At 42.6% G+C, this 25,914-nt stretch overlaps 1 protein-coding gene across 1 annotated transcript in view; it reads right to left on the bottom strand.

The window, feature by feature from the left end:
- FAM3D (FAM3 metabolism regulating signaling molecule D) overlaps nucleotides 1-25,914 on the bottom strand; it is a 393,825-nt gene that overhangs the window by 185,283 nt on the left and 182,628 nt on the right. Inside the window, exon 4 of the mRNA XM_086939065.1 lies at nucleotides 24,736-24,759. Within this exon, the coding sequence (XP_086795191.1) occupies nucleotides 24,736-24,759 (24 nt within the window). The remainder of the gene's footprint in view (nucleotides 1-24,735; nucleotides 24,760-25,914) is intronic.

Below are 25,914 nucleotides of genomic sequence, written 5' to 3' on the forward strand. Positions count from 1 at the left end.
ACTGCTGATCCTCCCTCCATCCGAGCACATACACATGTGTACGCTTCGCGATAGCAACAATTTCAACAATACCGCACACCATTGACATGCATGTCTGCACATATCCACAACCTTGACAACGATATGTGATGTTCGCCATTCAATCTTTTCGAACAGCATCTCATTAGCGATAGTTGCCACATCCCGATACATGCTACTTTAATGTAAATTACGCATTCTGTGACGTCAAAACAGCAAAAGAACACACATAAGTAGACTTCCTGGTCAGGCAGGAACTGAACAACGCCGAGATCCCCGGAACAATTATTAACACCCCTACGTTGGTGTGGCGTACGCAAGCCCAACCCACTTTGCGTACGTTTAAATAGGATAACAACGACTCCACATGTCCCAGTTCTTCCACACTGCCTCAGGTTATATGGCCGCATCCACCTCACATATCACAATGCGCAATAAAAAAAGGGATCCATGAGGTGTACACCATCCTGCCAATCGACACTGGTTCTAAATTGTGAACCCTACTGCCCGTCGTGTTTCATAAGGAATCCATGAGGTGTACACGATCCTGCAATCTACACTGCAACTGATTTGTGAACACTGCTGCCCATAGTGTTTGCGCACACAACAATGACAGCAGGTGAGCAGTGGGGCCTGGGTGCACAGCGGCTCCAATTGAGGCGGTGCTGCAGGAGAGGTGGGCTGCATCAGCCTGAGTGCGCAGGTGCGAACAAGCGAAGTTGCCCTGTGGGAAAATGTGATCTCTAACCTCATTCAGTCACATCTCTGTCTCATTTTAAAGACCTGCTGGACCGTACTGTAGGCCTGAGTCAGCGGGCAGCGCTGCCCTACAGACACATGTTGAGCACAGTGCTGCGTGAGGGATGGGCTACATCAGCCTGGATGCGCAGGTGCGAAAAAGTAATTTTGCCGTGCGTAATGATGTGATCTCTGACCTCATTCAGTCACATGTCTATCTCATTTTAAGGACCTGCTGGACCGTACTGTAGGCCTGAACCAGAGGGCAGCGCTGCCCTACAGACATGTTGCGTTGGCTTTTAGGGCACTGTATTGAACTCATTAATAAGTGTACATGCACAAAGGCTTCCGCCACTGCATTATATGGGCACATTATGCTTCTAGCATGCGCTCTGTTCCTTTCTATGTGAACCTTGGTATAACATATTATTATTTAACCTTGTGTATTGTTGTGCACTCCACTCCTCTTTGAACAATGATTACCACAAACAGTTGGTAGGTAGATCTTTTGAGGTAAGTATGAGTATGTGTTCCTTTTGTATAGGTGTATATATTTGATGTAGATTCCTTTTGCCTTGGGTGCAAAGTGTCGTTCAACCGTAAAAAAGTAATTTGATTTTCATTACAGTTTATCCAAACAAATCCTTTATTGATTCAGAACTGAACACAAACAGGCGACACGTGTTTCGCCCTGTATGGCGAGTGGCGCCAGGACTTTTTCAAGGCTGCAATTAAAAAGTCTCTGAACTTGGCGGCCATCTTAGAAGGGTAATGAGACCCACTTGGATCAATGTGTTTGCCGCGGATTTATTTGATCTCATGGGCTGTTTGAAATTGAAAAAAGAGAGGCTGCTTCGTCAAAACTAAAAGTTTTGACTGCCTCTATGTGTTTTTCTCATGGGCTGTTTGAAATTGTAAAAAGAGAGGCTGCTTCGTCGACACTAAAAGTTTGGACGGCCTCTGTGTGTTTTTTTCATTGCATTCTCATCCTTTGTTTCTTTTCCGCGGCAAACACATCGATCCAAGTGGGTCTCAATATCCTTCTAAGATGGCCGCCAAGTTCAGAGACTGATAACACCAGTCCGTTCTCGGTGCCTGACGTTAATTAAACACCAGCTCTTTTTTCTTCCGGTTCACTTCCGGAAAATCGGGTCAACAAATAGGACTGACATTACATGTAGATTTATGTCATAAATTTTATGAACATTGTCTCGGTCGTCTAAGTAGAAATCGCTACTTGTGTTAACACCGTCTTCTACACAGTTCTGATGGCTCGATTTCAAGCCATTTCTTTTCCTTCCGGTTCACTTCCGGAAACTCAGGATATTAAACCAGTCGGCGGCACTAGAGTTCATCACGGGACTCTTATTGCGTAAGGCATTTTGCTGTAGGATACTGAAAAGGACGGAGACTTAACTCCAAGTAAGTGAGTCTTGTCTGCACCCGTGATTTTGACCGTGTATACGAGAGAATAAACAGCCTCAATGTCGATCGATAACCTCTCGCCTTTGCCGCATTTCTCCTTAGAGTAGAGCCAATTGTTTTTATAGTTTCTCTTAGGACTGGCTATTTATTAATGGGATAATGATGGGGCACGCAAATACATTAACGCTCTCTGTTGAACAAGATCTTTAACCTCTTATCTGATAATCCTCGCTCCTCCTGCTTTGATGCGTAGTTTTTAACATAAGTATAGCCTAATCTTAGTGCTTAAATTCAAAATTGATGTTTCTAGTACTTCACCATAGAACTGAAAAGAACTGTCCAGATATCTACGAGGCTCATAACCTCTTATTCTACTTTAGTCTCTCTCTGAAGGCCAAAAAACAACCTATGAAAGCTTTTTTTATGTGGGGAAACACTTATGTGCCACCATTCTGTGCATCAATAATATTTTGCTCAAACTCAAGAAAAACGTGATGATAATATATATGTTTAATTACAAAATACCACTAAGGATATGGAATGATCAATGTTTGAAATGTGTGAATCATACACTAGAGAACATATTGTAAATTAGTTATTTTATCTACAGAATGAAACCTTGGGAAAACATCTTTGTTGATCATACATAACAACGTAAACTGAAGAAACCTAAAGAATGTTCAAATGAAATTGAAATAGGTATTGTCACTAATAATGTTTCTATAAAAACTCAATGCTATCCTTTTCACAGATATTGTGGGTGTTTTCCTATCCCCGTCTTTGAAATTCACTTTCATCAATGCCCGTATGGCAAAATAGGGTCCCTTATATCAGTTTGCATGCATCTCTTGGAATGTAGAACACTAGTTCAAAATGATGCCATTGTCTCTATGATCTAGAATATCTGATCACAAAGTATTATATGCAAATATCACTTTCATATTGGAATCTTTATTTCTCTTTTTTTATTCTTTCTCACCACTCCTCCCCCCTACCTTTTGACACACACACATATGTTATTTAGTTATACCTTTTTCAAAGGAAACTTTAAACTTAGCCTAGAGGTTTCCCTTGTTCTTTTAATCTAAACAAAAAATGAAAAATATTTTGTACAATCTGCAAATTTTTAAAAAAAACCTCCCTTGTTTCACTGATCCTCTTACACTCTTTGGTCTCTTTTCTCTTAGGGTCACTTAGACTACAGTGAAATGTGATAAAATATATTTTATTCTTATTTTCAATTGCAGCCTAGAAAAAGCCTAGAAAAATCCAGGGCGAAATACGTGTCGGCTGTTTGTGTTCAGTTCTGAATCAATAAAGGATTTGTTTGGAAAAACTGTAATGAAAATGGAATGATTTTTTTACGGTTGAACAACACTTTGCACCCAAGGAAAAAGGATTCAACCTCAAATACACCTATACAAAAGGAACACATACTCATACTTACCTCACAACTTTGCAACTTTTGAAGCTCATAGGGTCCAGAGCTTTGAGTATGTTTCCCTCGTCTCTATAAAAAATGTGAATACAGATATAGGCCTGGAATCCTTGGACCTATTTTCTTTGTTGGAAATTTAAATTACTGATTATCCAGGACCATATCACAAGACATCAAATGATTAGCTCTCATCAATAAATCTACACTAGCCAGAAAACAAAGCATTGGTGCAAAAAAAGACTCTAATCCAAGATGTCCACCTATACTAATCGACGCGAAAGATGAAATATTAGATTAGAAGAAGCATTTGACCCCTCGGGCGCTGCCATTAGTAGAACATCGAGCTCAACTAATTTATTTTCAGCAAAAAGCACGTTTCAAGCACTGGAGAAAGTAGCCAAAAAAGAAACCTCGAAATGGTGGGAAGGAGCATCACTCAAAAAATATCTGGAACATAATCTTATCCCTCGTGGATTACGAATTCCTCCGATAGAAACCACTGCTCCTGAAAAATTGCAACTTTGGGAAGAAAATTTACGCACAGCCTCCAACAGCATGCTAAGACAGCTAATAGCTATAGAGGAAGAAGAATTTGAAAAAAATGAATTGGAGGTTGCTACTTTATCCAAACGAATTGAGGAAGCAAATTGGGGCGACATTACAATGAAAAACTACGATATCCTAAATAAAATCTTGGATGAATATGAAGAGGATATAATCCAAAGGAAAAATCGCAAATTTAGATGAGACTTGAATGATTATCAACAGGGAAGGTTATATACCTTCGCTCAAAAATATGATAACATTAACACCTCAACATCAAACAGTAACATCAGTACCATAATCCAAACCCCTACCTCATCGGAAGCTGGCTCTGTGGAAGATTTACCAACAACTAGCAATACCCGTCCACAAGTAAATTTTCGGGAGGAAGTTCAACGACACCGCCTAGGGAATGTGCAAGACAATCGCGCCAGACCCCCAAACCTGGGGACACCAAAACCAAGTACAATAGGAGTTCAAACCAGAGCAAGAAAGAAGGAACTGTATTCGGCGAAACCCTAACTAACAACCTGGTGATCAATCTGTCGACCACAAACCTCACTGATACACACAACCAAATTCTCAATATAGGATTATCCTTCTGTTCAACTGCCCAATGGGACCTTGTCCCAACAAAAGTTGACCTTTTCAAATTCACAAGGAAATTGAAACTGCATTCTTTTTTTATTGACAATCCAAGACACACTCCCACACCCAATAACGGTCAACAAACAAGTGAATTGTCTGCACATGATCTGGAGAATAGCAATCTTTTGCTACAACTGTCTACTGAAATAGCACCAGTCAACTTAGAATCATTAACCACAACTGCAGAAGAGTTGGGAATAGACATCTTTCACTCAAAACTAAATCCGCTTAAGAAAAAATCTAAATTTACACCAACATTACCATCTGGCAATTCAATAGATATGTTCTTCAAGAACGCTATTCAGGTTTTAGATAAGGAATTCAAAAAATATCAGTCCAAACAGAAATATGTCACAAAAAACATTTCTGCAAAAGAAAAACAAGCCTTGATGGAGCTAAAACAAGATGCAAACTTGATAATAAAAGAAGCGGATAAAGGAGGAAACGTTGTTATTCTCAATACATCGGACTATTTATTGGAAGCCCATCGACAATTCGATGATGTAACCTGTTATCAAAAATTGGATCATAATCCCACTCAAAACATTTGGAAAAACTACTTGTACTTCTCAATGTATGATATGAAAAAGATCTCCTAAGCATTGAAGAAAAAGACCTTCTGTATATCAACAATCCAACTATGTCAACATTGTATCTCTTGCCTAAAGTGCACAAGACTTAACTCCAAGTAAGTAAGTCTTTTCTGCACCCGTGATTTTGACCGCGTATACGAGAGAATAAACTGCCTCAATGCCGATCGCTACCCTCTCGCCTTCGCCGCATTTCTCCTTAGCGTAGAGCCAATTGTTTTTATATTTTCTCTCAGGACTGGCTCTTTATTAATGGAATAATGATGGGGTGCGCAAATACGTTAACACTCTCTGCTGAACAGAATCTTTGACCTCTTATCTGATAATCCTCGCTCCTCCTGCTTTGATGCGTGGTTTTTAACATAAGTATAGCCTAATCTTAGTGCTTAAATTCAAAATTGATGTTTCTAGTAATTCACCATAGAACTGAAAAGAACTGTTCAAATATCTACGAGGCTCATAAGCTCTTATTCTTCTTTAGTCTCTCTCTTAAGGCCAAAAAACGACCTATGAAAGTTTTTTATGTGGGGAAACACTTATGTGCCACCATTCTGTGCATCAATAATGTTTTGCTCAAACTCAACAAAAACGTGATGATAATATCTATGTTTAATTACAAAATACCACTAAGGATATGGAATGATCTTTGCACCCAAGAAAAAAGGATTCAACCTCAAATATATACACCTATACAAAAGGAACACATACTCATACTTACCTCAAAACTTTGCAGCTTTTGAAGCTCATAGGGTCCAGAGCTTTGAGTATGTTTCCCTCGTCTCCATAACAATTGTGAAAACAGATATAGGCCTGGAATCCTTGGGCCTATTGTCTTTGTTGAAAAGTTGATAGGTAGATCGTACTTCAAAAATGAAGGATGCACTCAACTGGTGTTTTCTACTAATCTTGAAATAAACCTTCATTTACCTCCAGACGTAGCCACCATTAAATATTTCTCCCTTTTCAGACACTGAATCAATTGACCGAAAATGAGCGGAGCGGGTGCTCACCCCGTCATGATGCCCTCTGGTTTCTGACGCCTTCCATGGTGGTATCAAGACACTGTCCCCGACCGGAGACATGATCTCCCACCTACAAAAGTAGTCCAGACTTAGGGCTTGCACCGGCACGTCGTTGGACACACCGATGGTGGCAGGTGAGCAGTGAAGCCTCTGTGCACAGGACCTACAATTGAGCACAGTGCGGGGGAAGGTGCTGGGTGCAGCACCCTGGGTGCACAGGTGCAGACAAGTGATGTTCCCATAGCTAATAATCTAATCTCTGGCCATACTGTGGGAGGGGTTAGGTGCATCAGACGGGGTGCGCAAGTGCGAACAAGCGAAGGGGCCATCTGTAATGATGTGATCTCTGGCCTCATTCAGTCCCATCTCAGTCTCATTTTAATGACCTGCTAGACCATACTGTAGGCCTGAACCAGCGGGCAGGGCTACCCTACAGACACGTGTAGAGCGCAGTGCTGCGGTACGGGTGGGGTGCATCACCCTAGGTGCGCAGGTGCGAACAAGCAATATTGCTGTGCGTAATGTTATGATCTCTGACCTGATTCTGTCTAATTTTTTTAAGGACCTGCTGGACCGTACTGTAGGCCTGAGCCATCGGGCAGCGCTGCACTACAGACACGTAGCGTTGGCTTTTAGGGCACTGTAGTGAGCTCAATACTAAGTGTACATGCATACAGGCTTCCACCACTGCATTGCACGCACACATTATGCTTCTCGCATGTGCTCTGTTCCTTTGTATGTGAACCTTGGTATAACATATTATTATTTAACCTTGTGTATTCTCGTGCACTCCAACTCTTCTTTGAACCACGATTACCAGTAACAGTTGGTAGATCGAACTTCAAAAATGAAGGATGCACTCAACTGGTGTTTTCTATTAACCTTTATTTACCTCCAGACGTTTTCACCTTTAAATTATTCCTCCCTTTTCAAACACTGAATTTATTCAGCCAAAATGGGTGGAGCGGGTGCTCACCCCGTCATGATGCCCTTGGCATTCTGACTCCTTACATCGTGGTATCAAGACACCCTCCCCGACCGGAGATCTGCTCTCCCACCCTACATAGGCAACCCGGAGTCGGAGCTTCCACCGGCACGTCGTTGGACACACCGGTGGTGTCAGGTGAGCAGTAAAGCCTCAATGCACTGGACCTACACTTGAGCAAAGTGCGGGGGAAGGTGCTGGGGTGCAGCACCCTGGATGCACAGGTGCAAACAAGCGATGTTCCCGTAGCTAATAATGTAATTGATGGCCTCATTCATATGTTTCATTTTAAGGACTTGCTGGCCAAACTCTTTCTCGTGGACCCTAGAGTCTTAGACAAAGGGATGATGGGACAAAAACACTGAGGGCTGGGTGCAGAAGGCCGACGCTCTGTCTCCTCTTCCCACTGTTCTTTTGACTCTCCCTCCCCTTCTCTCTTCCACCCACTCCCTCTCCCTCCCATTCTCACTATCTTCCTTTCATTCTGACTACTTTTCTTTTCCTCTTCCACATGGCACACATACTTGTGTTTCATTTTTGTCTTTCAGGTTTTCTACGCAGCTTCCGGAGGAGTCCCACCCACGTATTTCATGTTATACTGTTGTTTGTTCTAATAAACTTGCATTTCCATTTATTTGTGTTGTTTTAATAAAGGTTATTTTTTTCCAATAAATAAGTGAGTGTATACGTCTTCTTTTTCTGACAACATGTGTCTGTAGTTTATTGTGAAAAGTGTCTGTTTATAGGAGATTATGAAGGAAAAAATTGTAATTTTGAAGTGCACCTACCAAATATAAACCAACAAACTATTACAAAATAGCCTGGGTAATACTACAGCTTCAAGGGTTCTATGAGTGTGTCACTTTATAACACCATCAGAACTGCCCGTGTGATTACAGAAGCAAAAAGGGACTGCCTAGGGCCACAGAGTCTTCAGGGACTGGCGAGGCCCACCCTGCATTTTTAAGTAAAGCCCCAGAGGGTGGCGATCCCCGGACTTCGTTTGGCCTCGAAGGCCCCTGAGCAATTAGTAAACAATACCCGGGAAGTTGGCAATCCCCTGGGCTGCGAAACGTCTCTGTGCCCTTCGGGCCTTATTTACATGTGACATTAACATCCCCAGTCCTACAGAGACCCCACAATATAATAATAGGATTAGCCATGGAACATTACCCACCAGGAGCCTCATTTGAAACGAGTGAGACCCCGCTTTTTTTTGCTCCATTTTTACCATCTGGATCCGCTCTATTAAAGCGATACGAGGTTTCCTCCCCTCGCTTCAACTAGTCAAACAAGAATTTGCTATCACAGGGTGGAAGCCATGCACCCACCCTCTAATAGCAACCATAAATGTCCCGTGTATGCACACCCCTGGACATTGTATGACCTGCTCCTGGGAGGTCACGCTCCCTAGGAACACAATGCATTGGTTAGTATAAACGCATACTAACACTACTTACACACATGTAGTACAGCGACCAGAGTGTAGTGAAGAGGCAGAGGAAGCACAAATCTAAATATATAAATCCTACCAGAGGTCGGATGACATATTTCAATGAGCCGACAACCCTGGAATGAGTAGAAACAGCTACACGAAGAAAACGGCTCTTCAGCACAACGCAAGCAACTTTGAAATATTGGTGAGTGCTGCCTTCTTTTTACCTTCTCCCGCTCGTCGCCAAATTTATGTAGTGAAGAGGCAGACAGCAGTGGATCCGAGAAGTAGATTTATTGCAAGACAACAAGACACCTTAAACACCCACCAACAGGAGCAGACAGCAAGGCAACTGTCTTCTCCAGCAACGTGTACAAACTCCCCAAGGTTCCCCTCATGACAGCCCTATATTCTAACATTACATACTTACATTCTAGTAGAATTACATACTATCACTCTTCTATGTCTTACATTGAAATACTACACATAGCACGTGACTTTACAGCAATGAGCTCATGGTTTCATCCAGGAGTCTTCAGACCGGTAGGGGTGAGTAGTTCGCTTCCCAATCCCTGTATTATATAAACGCAAACTAACACTACTTCCACAGGTATACTACAGCGCCCAGAGCACATCACTTTACAGCAATGAGCTCCCGATTTAGGATCACGCTTTTAATCACCGAGTCGAAGGGATGAAAGACGTAGCCGAGTGGATGATGAACAGCCGCCTGAAACTGAACTCTGATAAGACGGAAGTCCTCATCCCGGGATCTTCGCCCTCCGCCTGGGACGACTCCTGGTGGCCACCTGCCCTGGGCAGTGCACCCAACCCGACAGACCACGCACGCAACCTGGGCTTCATACTGGACTCCTCCCTCTCCATGACCAGACAAGTCAACGCCGTCTCCTCGCCATGCTTCAACATCCTCCGCATGCTACGTAAGATCTTCCGGTGGATCCCCACCGAAACCAGGAAGATGGTCACCCAGGCCCTCATCACCAGCCGTCTGGACTACGACAACTCCCTCTATGCCGGAACCACAGCCAAACTTCAGAAGAGACTCCAACGCATCCAGAACGCCTCGGCACGCCTCATCCTGGACATCCCCTGACACAGCCACATCGCCGAACACCTGAGAAACCTGCACTGGCTCCCCGTCAGCAAGAGAATCACGTTCCGACTCCTCACCCACGCACACAAAGCTCTCCACAACCAAGGCCCAAGATACCTCAACGACCGCCTGACCTTCTACACTCCCACCCGCCATCTATGATCGACCAGCCACGCCCTCGCCGCCGTCCCCCGCATCCGAAGAGTCACAACGGGAGGAATGATCCTTCTCCTACCTGGCTGCCAAGACGTGGAACTCCCTCCCCATCCACCTCCGCCTGACCCAAGACCACCTCTCCTTCAGGAAGCAACTCAAGACCTGGCTGTTCGAGCGGTAGCGGACCCCCTTCCCCCACCGCCTTGAGACCCTACGGGTGAGTAGTTCGCTATACAAATGCTTTGATTGATTGATTGATTGAGTCTTCAGACCAGTAGGAGAAAGTAGTTTGCTACCTACCCCCTATATACTATAAATGCATACTAACACTACTTACACAGTAATATTACAGTGGTTAGTATCCAACAGTGCCCAGAGCCCATCACTTTACAGCAATCAGCTTGGTTTCATCCCCGAGTCTTCACACCGGTAGGCGTGAATACTTCGCTTCCGGTATAGTATAAACACACGGTAGAGGTCAGTAGTTCGCTTCCTACTCCCTGTATGGTATAAACGGCTACTCATTCCACTTGAACAAGTATACTACAGCACTCAGAGCCCATCCCTTTACAGCAATTACCTCGGTTTGATCCCCAAGTCTTCACACCGGTAGGCATGAGTACTTTGCTTCCTGCTTCCGGTATAGTATAAACGCACGATAGCAGTCAGTAGTGCGCTTCCCACTCCCTGTATGGTATAAACGCCTACTAACACTACTTGAACATGCATGCTACAAAGACCAGAGCACATCACTTTACCGCAATGAGCTCATGGTTTAGGCTCTCAGTTTCATAAACGAGTGTAGCAGCATATCATCTCACCACCATGTCACTCTGACCAACACCGCACTTTCAGACCGGTAGGAGTGACTACTTCGCTTCTCAACCCCCACAGAGCTTACAGTGCTCCTACCCTCCTTTCCTACTTTTGTTGCCCTTTTATTCCCCTTTCTTGCTTCAACGGAATCACAAAATGACGGCCTACACTTCCTAGTTGCAACCGCTCGCAACCAATAAGCAAGAAGCTCGTGCTCATAAGCCTTAGCCAATCAGATGGCAGATTTCCCAAATATTGATATCTGTAAATGTCAATATTTCTCAAAAACTACTATAAGGATTTACACTAAATAAACAAAAGTGTGCTTTCTAGACCAGGACCCTTGTCCCTGCCAAATTTGGGGTAATTCTGTTCACCCGTTCGACCTGTAGCCTTGTCTAAAGTTTCCTAAGGAAATTAACATGGAGAAAACATGTTGTGGGACCCCCTTTTATCTTGGCCCCCTCTTGACCAATCGCCCCAAACTTTCAACATAGGAGCTGATATGAACAAAGAATTAGTTTTGACAATGTCATGAAGATTCATCAAATTACTCCAAAGTTATAAGCAAAACAAAAAGTGCTCTTCCTTTGACAGCCAGTAGAAACAAAAAACATAAGTTTCAGCCACGTTATAGTTAGGAATTAGCATTTAAAAAACCTTTGAAATTCACTGAAAAAACCATAGGTTTCAGCCACGTTATAGTTAGGAATTAGCATTTAATAAACCTTACAAATTCACTGAAAAAAACATAGGTTTCACACATGTTATAGTTAGCTGGACATTTCACTCATACAAAACCATTGAAATTCCATTGTTATAGTTAGTTCAGCTGACTATAACTCACGCGCCCCCAATGCTCTGCTGATGATGTCACATATTACATCACTCATGACATGGTCAGCGACATCACTCATGACATCACTGATGACATCTCAAATGACATCACTGATGACATCATCCTTGTGAAAGAGTGGCAGTCCTCTCAGCGTAATATAACCTTTGATACACACATCATCATCAGCGCATCCAGATTTTTGGATTGAAGTAATATATGTAGTCCTTTGTTAATGTTGGCAACTGGAGGCCTTTGTACATTTAAATAAGGATGCTAAAATTATGTCTTGTATCGTTATCAAGTTGCGGAAGAGCTAAAACGCTTGGATCACGTCCTTTGCAGATTAAATACTTCAAAACTACAACCTGCGTGCTGATTCCTTCCTTGTAAGAGTGAGAGGAGATTGAATACATATATATACATTTCACTGAAAAAACTACAAGTTTCAGAAATATTATAGATAGAAATTAGCATTTAAAAAACCTCAGAAATTCACTGAAAAAAAAACAGGTTTCATGGATGTCATAGTTAGTTGGACATTTCATTCATACAAAACAAGAGAAATTCAGCCGTTATAGTTAGTTGTGCTAACTACAACTCGCGCCCCCGCAATGCACTGCTGATGATGTCACATATTACATCACTCATGACATGGTCAGTGATATCACTGATGACTTCACTGATGACATCACTGATAACATCATCCACGTGACCATCTGATGCACCTCCTCACTCCCTAAAATACAGACTACCATTCTCGAAAAAACCATAGACACTCCAATACTAGTACAGCTGCAATATTCTGTGCACTATGCATGCAGACCTCTAATCAGCTATATAGCATGGATACAGTCTTTTAAATACTCAGTTAGTACCTATGCAGTCTAGGAATCCTTCTGTCTGTCCCATGCATGTGTCCATTCACCCATTCAGCACTATGTACGTATTATATCACTCTGCCAATACCTAAGCACTTATAAATTTAGCATGCACTCTCTTTTCAGCACTGAAATAGCTCCAGTTATTAGACACATACATAAGGAATGGCCTAGCCACTAACCCAAGTACTGGAAAAATGTTTTGTACGCTATGTAGGCAGATCTCTAACAAGCTACATACTATTAATACACTCTTCTAAATACCCAGTTAATACCTATGCAATGTTGGAATCCTTCTGTCTGTGCCATGTATTTCTCCAATCACCCATCCAGCACTAATTTCGTATCCTATCACTCCGCAATGCCTAAGCACTTATAAATTCAACATGTACTCTCTTTGCATCACTGAAATTATTCTAGTTACTAGCCATGTACCTAAGCAATGGCCTAGCCAGTAAAACTAGTACAGCTACAATATTCTGTGCACTATGCATGCAGACCTCTAATCAGCTACATAGCATTGATACAGTCTTTTAAATGCTCAGTTAGTACCTATGCAGTCTAGGAATCCTTCTGTTTGTCCCATGCACTTCTCCATTCAACCATCCAGCACTATCTATGTATCCTATCACTCTGCCAATACCTGAGCACAAATAAATTTAGCATGCACTCTAGTTGCAGCACTGAAATTACTCCAGTTATTAGTTGTATACTTAAGGAATGGCGGTCACTAACACAAGAGCAGGTACAATATTTTGTAGACTATGCATGCACACCTCTAACCAGCTACAAACTATTGATATGCTCTTCTAAATATCCAGTTAGTACCTATGCAGTGTAGGAATCCTCTTGTCTGTCCCATGCATTTCTCCAATCACCCATCCAGCATTATCTACTTATCCTATTACTCCACCAATACCTAAGCACTTATGCATTTACTATACACTCTGTTTGTAATACTGTAATTATTCTAGTTACTAGTCATGAACTTATGGAATGGCCTAGCTACTAAAACAAGTACAGCTATAAAATTTTGTGTACTATCCACGCAGACATCTAACTAGCTACATACTATTGATACACTATTCTAAATTCCCGGTTAGTACTCGTGCAGTGTAGGAATCGTCCAGTCTGTCCCATGCACTTCTTTAATCTCTTATCTACCACTATCTACTTATCCTATCACTCCACCAATACGTAAGCACTTATAAATTAAGTGTTCACTCTGTTTGCAGCACTGTCCTCATTCCAGTTACTAGTGGTATTCTTATAAAATGACCTAGGCACCAACACAAGTACACATAAAATATTCTGTGCGCAATCCCTATAAATCTCTAAGCAGATACATACTATTGATCCACTCTATTAAATACGGAAGTAATACCCATGCAGCATCGGATACCTCCTGTCAGTCTCATGCAATTCTTCAATCACCCATCCAGCACTATGTTCTTATTGTATCAGTCTGCCAATGCCAAAGCACGTATGGGGCAGATTTACAAGCACCCTGTGCCACCAGTACGTCACTTTTTGTAACGTAGTGATAGCGCTAGGAACTCCTTCATATTTACAAGGAGAGGAAAAGCAACCCTGCATGTTTTTTCCTCTCCATGTAAATACCACCCCTTCATACACAGAACTTTGCGTTGAAGGGGCGTTCCATAGGTGTTGCTGTGGGTGCTCTCTCGCAACACCCATAGAACCAGACACATCTCCAGATTTATGAGAAATCGTAAATCTGGAGATGTGTGTGAATGCTGCGCCATCCTAGAGTTGGTGTAGCAAGGTGCAACGAGGAGAATTGTTTTCATTTCTCCTCATTTTTCCTCTTTCAATGCATGCTGCATTCCACAGCATACATTGAAAGAGGAAAATGCCTTTACTGATTGTTTTTGTGCAGGAATGTGTCCCTTCCTGCACAAAAACAATCTCTGCACGACACAGACATCCTTGCACCATGGTGCAAGGGTGCCTGTGTCACCGCATGTCTGCAGTTTCTGCAGCAGTGCAGAGGGAAGCACAGAGTTGCAACATATTCATATACATATGTCACATCCCTGTGCTTCGGAAGTGCCACAGTGCAGTGCAGCTAAAGAGCTTGCAGTGTAACGCTGCAGTACTTCCTCATAAATCTTCACCTATAAATTCACCATACACTACTAATGCATTCCTTCAGTCAATCATGCTGTATACATATACTCAACCAATGTTTCACACATTACCTTGCAATTATAGTTCTTTCCTTAACCAGATAAGGTAGTTCTGATAAGAACTTTTTTTCTTCTTTTTTCATTTGTATTTATTTATTTATTTTTAACAATTTTGTATTATTTGGGTGTTTTTTCAAAAAATAAACAACAAAAAACAAATAAAACAGGAATCTTTTGGAATTACTTATCATACCAAAAACAACAAAAAAAGAAAATTAACAACGATGGTTGCGCTGCGCAGCACAAACTTCATCCACCGACTGCTCACCAAAGCATTTAAGTTTTTTACACTTCACGCAGTTTTGCTCGAGAAAGGCGAATTCTGGCCTAATGTCCTTTGCAGGTGTTCCTGAGGACGCTACAGATGTACTTGCCACAGCAGGTGAGGGGTTCAAAGCAGCTCGCCTCATTTCCTCCTGCGCAAGGTTGAGAGGATGTGTGGTCCGGAGACGCTTGCACATAGAAGCAGGGACACAAGAGTATTTTTTTCACTGCCTCTAGACAGGACTTGGTCACAAATTTGCATGTCACCTTTCTCACATTAACTTTCTTCTCTCCAGGTGGAAAAGTGAAGAATTTTAACACAACAGATTCCGACCTCTGTGGACGTGGGGCCTCCTGCAAGAATTCTTCTTCAGAAGATACATCCTCCTGCTGCTGCTGCTGCTGCTACTGTCCAGATGCCATTTTGTTTGGAAAACACCAAAAACACAAACAAAAAGGGTTCTTGTAGGAAAAGAGCTGTCTCTCTAAAGATGCTCCAACAAGAATGATTACAATGGGTGGGGTCCTTCAATAGTTACAGTGGGAAATGTTATGAACCAAGGAAATCTTGTATTTTTAGGTCACATGGGATCCGCGTAATCTGTACTTACGAAGCATGCACCTGACGCAACATCGCGAAAATATATTTTAAAATATTATACGTTAATTATAAGTACAAATATATTCTTTTTATAAATATCTTAAATAATCTCTTGCCCTAATATGTATATTAAAGACACATACATATCATTTTAGAACATTACATTTTTTTGCGGGAGTCGCGCACCCAGCAATCCCCAGCACGTATATGACGTCACGTACCGTAATGCGCATGTGTCGCGAAGGCGCAGGAGCAGGAGTCGCAGGCTGTCGTATACCAATTGCGCACATCACGTAATATTAAATGTATATGATGCCTTACGACTTTTCTAAAATGGCGGCTAGAATCTGCGCACCCACCGTGATGTGTACGCTTTGGGTGTGCAACACTGAAAAAAAAATTGAATTTTTTTATTTTAAAGAAAATAATATAAATATATTAAAAGAAAAAAAGAAAAGAAAAGAAAAATATTTAACAATATTTCAGTTTGAATTAAAAAAAAATTGTTTTGCAATTTTCATAAAAATATATGTTATTTAATGAATAAAATATTTACAAATAAACAGTTAAAAAACTGTAGATAATCAGTACAAAAAAATACGTATAACTACTATTACACTTAGAAATTAGCATTTAAAAAATCTTTGAAATTCACTGAAAAAAACATAGGTTTCAGAGACGTTATAGTTAGAAATTAGCATTTAAAAAACCTTAGAAATTCACAGAAAGAAAACATAGGTTTCAGGGGTGTTATAGTTAGCTGGACATTTCACTCATACAAAACCATAGAAATACCTCTGTTATAGTTAGTTCTTCTAACTATAACTCGCGCACGCACAATGCACTGCTGATGATGTCACATATTACATCATTCATGACATGGTCAGTAACATCTGGCAGAAATCGCCCTAACTAAAAACTTTTTTGAATTTGAAGGAACAATTTACCTGCAAACCCATGGTACTTCTATGGGTAGTGTCTTCGCACCAAGTTTGGCAAGGTTGTATATGGGGGCCTTTGAGCATACAGTGATCTTTGACACCACCTGCCCCTGGGGACCAAATTTGAAGTTGTGGCTTCTTTATATAGAGACCTGCAGGTGATTGGGCGCGATACAAATCAAAAATAACAATAACAATAACAATACTGATGATGTTCTGGTGGTGTGGGAGGGCGATGAGTTAAATGTCGCCGTCTTTCTGGAGTGGCTCAATCAAAGAAATCCTCTTCTCCACTTCACCTCGATCGTCACCAAAACAAGCATACCTTTCTTGGATTTAGTGATAGAACCGAGAGGAGGGACGCTACATATGAAGGTATTTCATAAACCCACCGACAAGAATGCACTTTTGGCATTTGACAGTTTCCATCCTAAGTCCCTTAGGGACAACTTGCGGGTGGGGCAATTCTTTCGTATAAGCTGCAATTGTACAGAACGGGCGGACTTCACAGCAGAGGCAGACTTTCTATCCTTGAAACTACAACACAGGGGATATCCGACAAGGATCATTAAATGAGCCAGAAAGAGGGCTTATAATGTCAATTATGAAGCACTGCTGTCTAAAACCATTAGCCCAAAAATGAACAAACCAGTGTTTGTCCCTACTTTTAACACTGCATCACAACAGATCAGACAAAACTTACTTCGGTGGTTTGAACGTGGACAAACCATTATTTTCTTTCAAACTGAGTCAAAATCTTACGGACCCTTTTAATTCATACCAGGCCCGACGCCCCCTAAAATCGGCACTACTAATACATCTACAGGTTTACCCAGCCTGATGGGCAACACTCGATGTGGCTCATGTAGCGTTTGTCACCTGACGTCAAACACCAAGCACATTGACCTGGGACTCCATTGCCCATGGGAACAGAGATCCCACACCAACTGCAACTCGCAGGGGGTCATTTACCTAATTACGTGCCCATGACAGAAACAATAAGTAGGTATGACCAGTAGGAAGATGAAGACTCGTATTACAGAACATCGAAGCACTATTAGATGTGGCAGATCTAATACTAGGCTGACGTCACACTTCCTAGAGGCAGGGCACACCGTTGATGACCAGAGGTGGACTGTCTTCAAAAAGTTGCAGTTAGGTAGGCACTCTGTTGATGACAATTAAACTTTACTGTTGCGGGAACAAAAATGGGTCTACCATCTCAGGAGCCACATTATGGGACTAAATTATCATATACCGTGGCACTCATTGAGCAGGTGAAAAGGGACCCCCTGTTTCAGACATATATTGGGAACAATGCTTGAGGGTTCTCAGATGTAAGCTACTGACAGCAGGGATTTGTATAGATAGCCAGATGATACATCGACATTATTCCCTCCTCTTACACTGCCTGTCACATGACTATTCCCATCTGGGAGACAGTTTGGTTTCCATTTCGACTGCCTGATTTATCTGAGTTTGATTGAAGCAGCTCTGTTGATAAGGGAATTTGGCTAGCTTAAATCCCATCCCATCCTATCCACCCCCCGCCCGACCTCTGAATTGGGGGAAGGTGTGAATATACATTTTTTTATACCTGCGAGTAGAGTGTTTAGACGAACTTGAACATCGATGGGATGATTTTCCCCGTGTATTGAAACTTGTTTCACTTTCCAGGCTGACTTTTCCCTTTGCAAACAAAACAGGTGATGGACCGAATGTGGATTAATGTCACTCATTCACCCCAGTCCAAAGATCTGGGCCCAAATCCATCGTTTTTTTGCACTCCACACCACCCTGGGTTAGACAATGGCGATATGCAAATCAGCTCTGACCCTGTGCCCCATGGGAACAGTCCAGTCCGAACTACAAAAGCCATGTCCTTCCCAGAACGGAATCAAGCATCCGAGGACCGGACCGGTTTCGAGGTAACACCTCTCATCAGCCCGGCAAGCTTGACTCCAGTGGTGTGGAGTGCCTGGGACCCACGTCTGAGCATCCCCAGCGCACTTATGGCAGAATTTGCAAACAAAACAGGTGATGGACCGAATGTGGATCAATGTCACACATTCACCCCAGTCCAAAGATCTGGGCCCAAATCCATCGTTTTTTTGCACTCCACAACACCCTGGGTTAGACAATGGCGATATGCAAATCAGCTCTGACCCTGTGCCCCATGGGAACAGTCCAGTCCGAACTACAAAAGCCATGTCCTTCCCAGAACGGAATCAAGCATCCGAGGACCGGACCGGTTTCGAGGTAACACCTCTCATCAGCCCGGCTAGCTTGACTCCAGTGGTGTGGAGTGCCTGGGACCCACGTCTGAGCATCCCCAGCGCACTTATGGCGGAATTTGCAAACAAAACAGGTGATGGACCGAATGTGGATCAATGTCACACATTCACCCCAGTCCAAAGATCTGGGCCCAAATCCATTGTTTTTTTGCACTCCACACCACCCTGGGTTAGACAATGGCGATATGCAAATCAGCTCTGACCCTGTGCCCCATGGGAACAGTCCAGTCCGAACTACAAAAGCCATGTCCTTCCCAGAACAGAATCAAGCATCCGAGGACCCGACCGGTTTCGAGGTAACACCTCTCATCAGCCCGGCTAGCTTGACTCCAGTGGTGTGGAGTGCCTGGGACCCACGTCTGAGCGTCCCCAGCGCACTTATGGCGGAATTTGCAAACAAAACAGGTGATGGACCGAATGTGGATCAATGTCACACATTCACCCCAGTCCATCAGACGTGAGTCCCTTGCTCATTGCACCATCAGGATTCAAGCAAGCCGGGCCGAAGACGGCTGAAATGCCAGAAACCGGTCCCCGGTAGCTTGTTTCCTACCCAGTGAAAGAATTGGCTTGGTAGTTTGGTTTGCCCTGGTCCCATGATACACTGGGCCGGGGACAGACTAATTTTCATATATCCAGGTTCTGAGCTGGGATGGTTCAGTGAGCTAAAAAACGGTGTTGGATTAAGCCCTGTTCTCTTGACTGGGTGAGAGTATTCTGCTTAATTCAGAAACTCTGTCCATCACCACCCCCTGTTGTTTAATGACTTTTCCCTTTGAGCATATGGAATGGGGGCGGCGCGAATGCAGATCCTAAGCTGTCCTTTTCTGCAGTCTTTAGTGGAGCACATGGGGCGTGGATGGTGTGCGTTTCTGTGGAGCTACTGGTATATGATTCATTGGGCACCTAGGATTCGGTGGTTAGCGTACACTCGGAAATGTTGTTTAATTGAATTTCATTATTTCATAGACCGGGCGGGTTGCCATGACAACAATGGGGAGATACTACAGCGGCTGCGAGAGGGCGAATGCGGAAGAAGGTGGCATAAAAGAATGGAGCCGCCTCGTGTTTGGTTTATCTACGCAGCGTTCCAGAAGCAGGCACAAATTGGCGTGGTATTCCATCGGAACAGTAAGGAGTATCGGACATCGGGGGTGCCTTTCCTATTCTGTGTGCTCTATTTTAACTGATGGGTAAACCAGCATATATATTATAATATATGTGTACACAGGCTGGTTAAAGGGAACATCATACCTCTCACAGTAATGCTCTATCGTAGCCCGTGACTATGTAACATTTGATTTCCCGCTTTAACTTTTTTTCTTGTGACCACAGGTTGAGTTCTTTGGAATCCTCCATGCTGGGCACCCTGTTGAGCTTTATACATAGATAACCTTGGTGAGTTCGCTAAAAGAGTGGGGCACTTTTGTTTGTTACCATCCTGAACGATTGTGGCTTTTATAATAACCTCTGCAGCAGGTTGCACTGAAGTGGAGTGTGGTGTACCTTATGCAGCAGTATATTTTATTGATTTTGTAATGAATTAATCCACTTAGCCTAAACTGTAGTATGGCATGTAGGGTGAGAAGTTGATCTAAAAATGCCACAAAGAGGTGCTGCGTATTATTGCAGCTTCAGATATCTTTTATTCCTTTGGGGGTAGTATTGAGATAATATATGTATGCTATGTGGAATGGGGATTCATAATAACAGGCACAAGACATGAAAGCTTACTACTATTTGTCGTGCTTTATTGCAGTATCTGTTTTCCCATGATGGCGGGACTCTCCTCCACACGTGTTTGATCGATTTTCAATCCAGTTTACACCATCTATTATCCGGACTGCGGCAAGGTGGACGATAGGACTGGGACAGATAGATGTCCTGAAGAAGACCGGGGTGACCAGTGTATTTTTGGCACAGTAAATCGGTCGAAACATGTTGGTACACGCAGTTTAAGGAGGGGTGTTTTGAGAACCTAAATTCTCTTTAAAACACTGCCCATCCTTCACTATTTTAATCCCGGTCGTGGAACCTATAAATAAAAGTTTGTTAGGGTATCCATGAGCCAGTTGTAAGCACTTCCCATGCTGCACTTTGTTCTATCACGATACTCAGTCACAGGGTGATATTCACTGTGTTATCCCTTTTTTGGCACATTTGTGTTGTTTTGTATACTTGTCAGTTTGTTTGTTCTGTTTTTTGTTTCCCCCTCCCTTTTGCTCCATCCGATGATGAAGCATGTCACACACATTTGTGTGTGAGTGAGTGCAGTTTTCTAAATGGATTCATTTTGCCATACTCGAGTCTGTGTTGTCTCTTTTGTTCTCCCTGTCCCTTTATGTGTTTACAGGAATCTGGTGTACCATCGTAACTCAGAGGGGAACAATGTATTATATATATATATCTTGGGAATGCAACTTGTGGCAGCCATTTTTCACTAGCTCTTGCTAATGTAATAACCGGAAGTCCTCACACAGACCCAAGTCCAGAGCAATACTTGGCACCAGGGACATAAATTATTAAACTTTCTGTGTGTGTGGAATAATGAGGAGCTCAGCTCCGTGTTAAATACAACTGGAGGACATGTGCTCTGAGTTTCACAGTGTCTTCAGATCTCATGCTAATGCCGATCTCAAGAATCAAAACCTAAAATCATCTAACCTTATTGTGGATGTTTCTGTAAATATGTACCCTTCTTTGCCTCTGAGAAATTCTATCCTTGGCAAATGCCGAGGAGAAACCCTTGCCCTATTCTAGTGTTCAAGCTTTTTAATAAACACATTTTGCAGCCATTACAAATACATTGTATAAATGTTTTCTTTGACAGTTTCAACCAATACTCTGGTGAATTTTGCAAATATGGAATACAACCCAAAGACCTGAGCAGAACTCTTGGGAGCCATGTTTTACAGTTACATCCAAAAAAAGATTCCATTTTATAAAACACAACAAGAAGATACCTAGATGCCCAGGCTCTTCAAAGTGGCAAAACATGGGCTAATGAAAGGTGCGTGGCCTGTGCCAAGCTTTCTCTCCAGAGGCTCTACTAACTAAAACTGTTGAATTTCTGTGTTTTTTTAGTTCAAAACGTTAATGCTCTCATGAACATATTCACCTAACTATAATGTAACTTTAACTTTTTTCCAGTGAATTTCAAAGTTTTTTTAAATACAAAAACAGATCTTTTATCACACCTAACTACAATGCTACTTTAACTTTTGATGATTTTTTCTGTGAATGTCTAGGGTTTTTTAATGGAAAGTATTATTGTATTACCATACCTAAAGCCAACACCCCCACCATGCATGACCGAAGGCCGTGCGCGGAGGGTGGTTGGACACAGGACCTTATGATTTTTAAAGTGGAGGGTCCAGACAACTCCCCTGCACAAACCCATCCCCAGGGTCTGTTTGTTATTAAAGTGGAGGGGGCAGCGTGGCCCCCTCCCCGCGCCTTATTAAGCCCTTGGGGCTCCAGGTCCCTTTTTTTTTACAAGGGTGGGGGTCCAAGTGACCACCCTCCCGAGCCTTTTTAGGCCTGGAAACCCCATCCCCCAGGGTCATTTTTATGAAAGGAGAGAGTCGCTCACTGCCCCCTCCACAAGGCTTATTAGGTCCTAGGGATCCCATCCACCAGGGCCTTTTCTTTATCATGAGAGTGGGGCTCATAGCCCCCTTCCCTGAGCCTTATTAGGCCCTGGGGACCCCATCTCCCAAGTTTTTTTTTTTAATTAAAGTGCAGGGGCAGTCACGTAGCCCACTTCTCTGGGTATTATTAGGTCCTGGGCACCCTATCCCCCAGGGCCATTACTTAAAATAAAGGGGAGCTGGCATGCAGGCCCCCACCCTGAGCTTATTCTGGCCCCGGGAACCACATCTCCCAGGGTCAGTACTGAAAATAAAGTGTATTGTTTTGTGTTTTAAATTATCAAAACGCCTTAGGCCGGAGGCCCAGGTTGCCAGTAATGACTCAGAGGGGATCCTCAGATTCCAATAATGGGGATCATTACAGTAATTACAAGTGGGGGTCCCTGTATTTCAATATTGATTATCATGGGTTCACAGAAATCAAAAGGTTAAGAACCACTGGTTTAGATCATTTGTAACCATTTCTTCCTTTTGTGTGTTTGATGAAATATCATTAGTGGCTAAGGGTAGGGCCTGACATGGGCCTCTTGCTTACTGTGCTATAGGAATGATTTACAAAAAGGGGGGTGGTGATGAACAGAGTGTCTGAGTTAAACAGACCACTCTTACCCAGTCCAAAGATCAGGGCTTGATCCATCACCGTTATTTATCTCACTGCCCCATCCCAGCTCAGAACCTGGCTATATGCAAATCAGTCTGTCCCTGGCCCACTGCATCATGGGAACAGGGCAGACTAAACTACCAAGCCAATTCTTCACCAGAAAGGAGACAAGCTACCGGGGACCGGTTTCTGGCATTTCAGCCTTCTTCGGCCCGGCTTGCTTGAATCCTGATGGAGCAGTGAGAAAGGGACTCATGTCTGAGTATACCCTGCCACACCTATAGTGGCCAAAAACTATTTACAAAAAGGGGGGTAGTGATGAACAGAGTGTCTGAGTTAAACAGACCACTCTTACCCAGTCCCTTGTTGTAAATATTTTTGTCCACCCTAAGCGTGGAAGGGTATTCTCAGATGTGAGACCCTTGCTCATTGCACCATCAGGATTCAAGCAAACCGGGCCGAAGACGGCTGTAATGCCAGAAACCGGTCCCCGGGAGCTTGTTTCCTTCCCAGTGTAAGAATTGGCTTTTGTAGTTTGGTTTGCCCTGTTCCCATCATGCACTGGGACAGGAACAGACTAATTTGCATACAGCCAGGTTCTGAAACTGGGATGGTGCAGTGAGCTAAAAAACGGTGTTGGATCTAGCCCTGATCTCTTGACTGGGTGAGAGCTTTCTGCTTAATTCAGAGACTCTGTCCCTCACCACCCCTTGTTGTAAATATTGCTGTGCTATAGGGGCGAAGCTATGCCTCAATGAAGAGGCCTAACAAGTCCAAGACTGCTTTGGGTCACGTGTGTATGTGTACCTTTCTGCAAGTGGCATCTTATGGAAGTTTGGGATGGACTGTCCTTTATGAAGCAGCGACCAGTAATGGTTTGCTTAAGGTAGAGATATTACCCAAAGACACTGGCAGTGATTTAAACTATTTGCTCTTTTTTATGTATAACTAGCTTACCCGTCGCGCGTTGCTGCGATCTCCGAAGAAAGGAAATTCAAGGAAACTCGTTATGATAACATTCAATTTACATTGTGTCATTTTTATTGAAACGTATTCATTTTAATATGGAAAACGTTTCAAAGTGTCGTTTTAATTCTATTTATTTATTCGAGGGCTTGTGGATACACGATTTTTTGTTTTTCCGTCTGGTGCGTACATCAGTATTCAAAAGATTATGAGGGCCCTGGGGGCCAATATTTAAAATTTATGCCAGAAACCTTCGCGGGAGTGTACTCAACAACTTCCCAAAGTTTCATGGAGATCGGATGAATGGCGTAGTAATGCAGAAAGGACAAACAGACAGACAGACAGACAGACATACATTCGTTTTTATATATATAGATGTAATTGTTCAACTAAAAAGAATTTGCATTGTATAAACAGCATGGAGTATTCTTTCATTAAAGACTCTATGCTTGCTAAATATAACAACATTGTGAAGGTGTGAAGGATTCCTTAGCCATATTGCACGAGGCACTTCAGTATATTCCATAATACATAAATAAATGGTATATTAAATGGTATACTCACCTACAATTTCTTGTGGCGCAACATCTAGGTGAAATAAAACAACAATATCAGTTAAATTATTTTTTATAATTCCAAATAGACAGTACATAAAACCATACAAATTTAGGAAAGAAATAGATATTGCCATACTTTTTAAATACTCTAATTCAAATAACACAGGAAAGCTAATGTGATAGAGTTATTTCTCAGGTGGCTAAGCATTCCTCACGACACACATATAATTACAAATTACTCAGGTGGCTAAGCATTCCTCACGACACACATATAATTACAGGTGAGCATTTTTATCCAAATGTGTTGAATATTCTTCCAATAAGATGTGCCTCTCTTAAACAAGGAAAGTTTCACTTATGCATTGTTTTTTCAGAGGTTGCTCCCGATTATTTTTGATATTTAACCTAAATAACAATTATTTACATACAAATATTCATACATTATTAGACCTTTATATTCTCTCTTCAGGTCTTGCGATTCTCATTAAATATTGTACCGTAGAAGAAAGAGGGTCCAAATACTAATATTGTTAATAATATACTTTGGTTTAAGGATTTTTTCCGCTTCAATTCTTAATAATTCCAGGAGAAAATACCGCACACTGTCCTTAATATCGTAATCGTTATCACCCCTTATCTATGTTTGAATTGATACCCAAAACTTCATGTTGGAATATATTGTTTTATAGCTAGAAAAAAGCCATTGGAGGTATTATGGGCACTGGAAAATACAAAAAAATCTGGCCTCTGCAGTCGTTTTCAATGTTTTTCCGCCGCAGCGCTAGCGGTCGCGGGCGGGCGGCTCACCCACGCTGGTGACAGAACGGTTCCGTCACGGCTCGCGGGTGAGCTGTGCTTGTGACGGAACGGTTCCGTCACGGCCCCGCCCGCTTATTTAAACGTGCCGCGCAAGCGAAATCAGCGCCGCGCAGGCGCGGCGGCCGGGCCGTGACGGAACCGTTCCGCCACCAGCACAGCCCACCCGAGGGGCGTGACGGAACGGTTCCATCAGCAGCGTCGAACAGGTTAACTGGAAGTACATGCTGCAAAAATGAAAAGAAATAAAGAAAACATGCCACCGCTTAAACATGGAAACCATATGTGTTAGGCCAGCCCGCATTAGGGTGGTTTTCCCCTACACATTTTGCCTTACTCATACTTTTTTGCAGATCGCGTTTTGTAGACC

Source organism: Lissotriton vulgaris, chromosome 9 (genome assembly GCF_964263255.1).
Source record: "Lissotriton vulgaris chromosome 9, aLisVul1.2, whole genome shotgun sequence".
NCBI lineage: Eukaryota > Metazoa > Chordata > Amphibia > Caudata > Salamandridae > Lissotriton > Lissotriton vulgaris.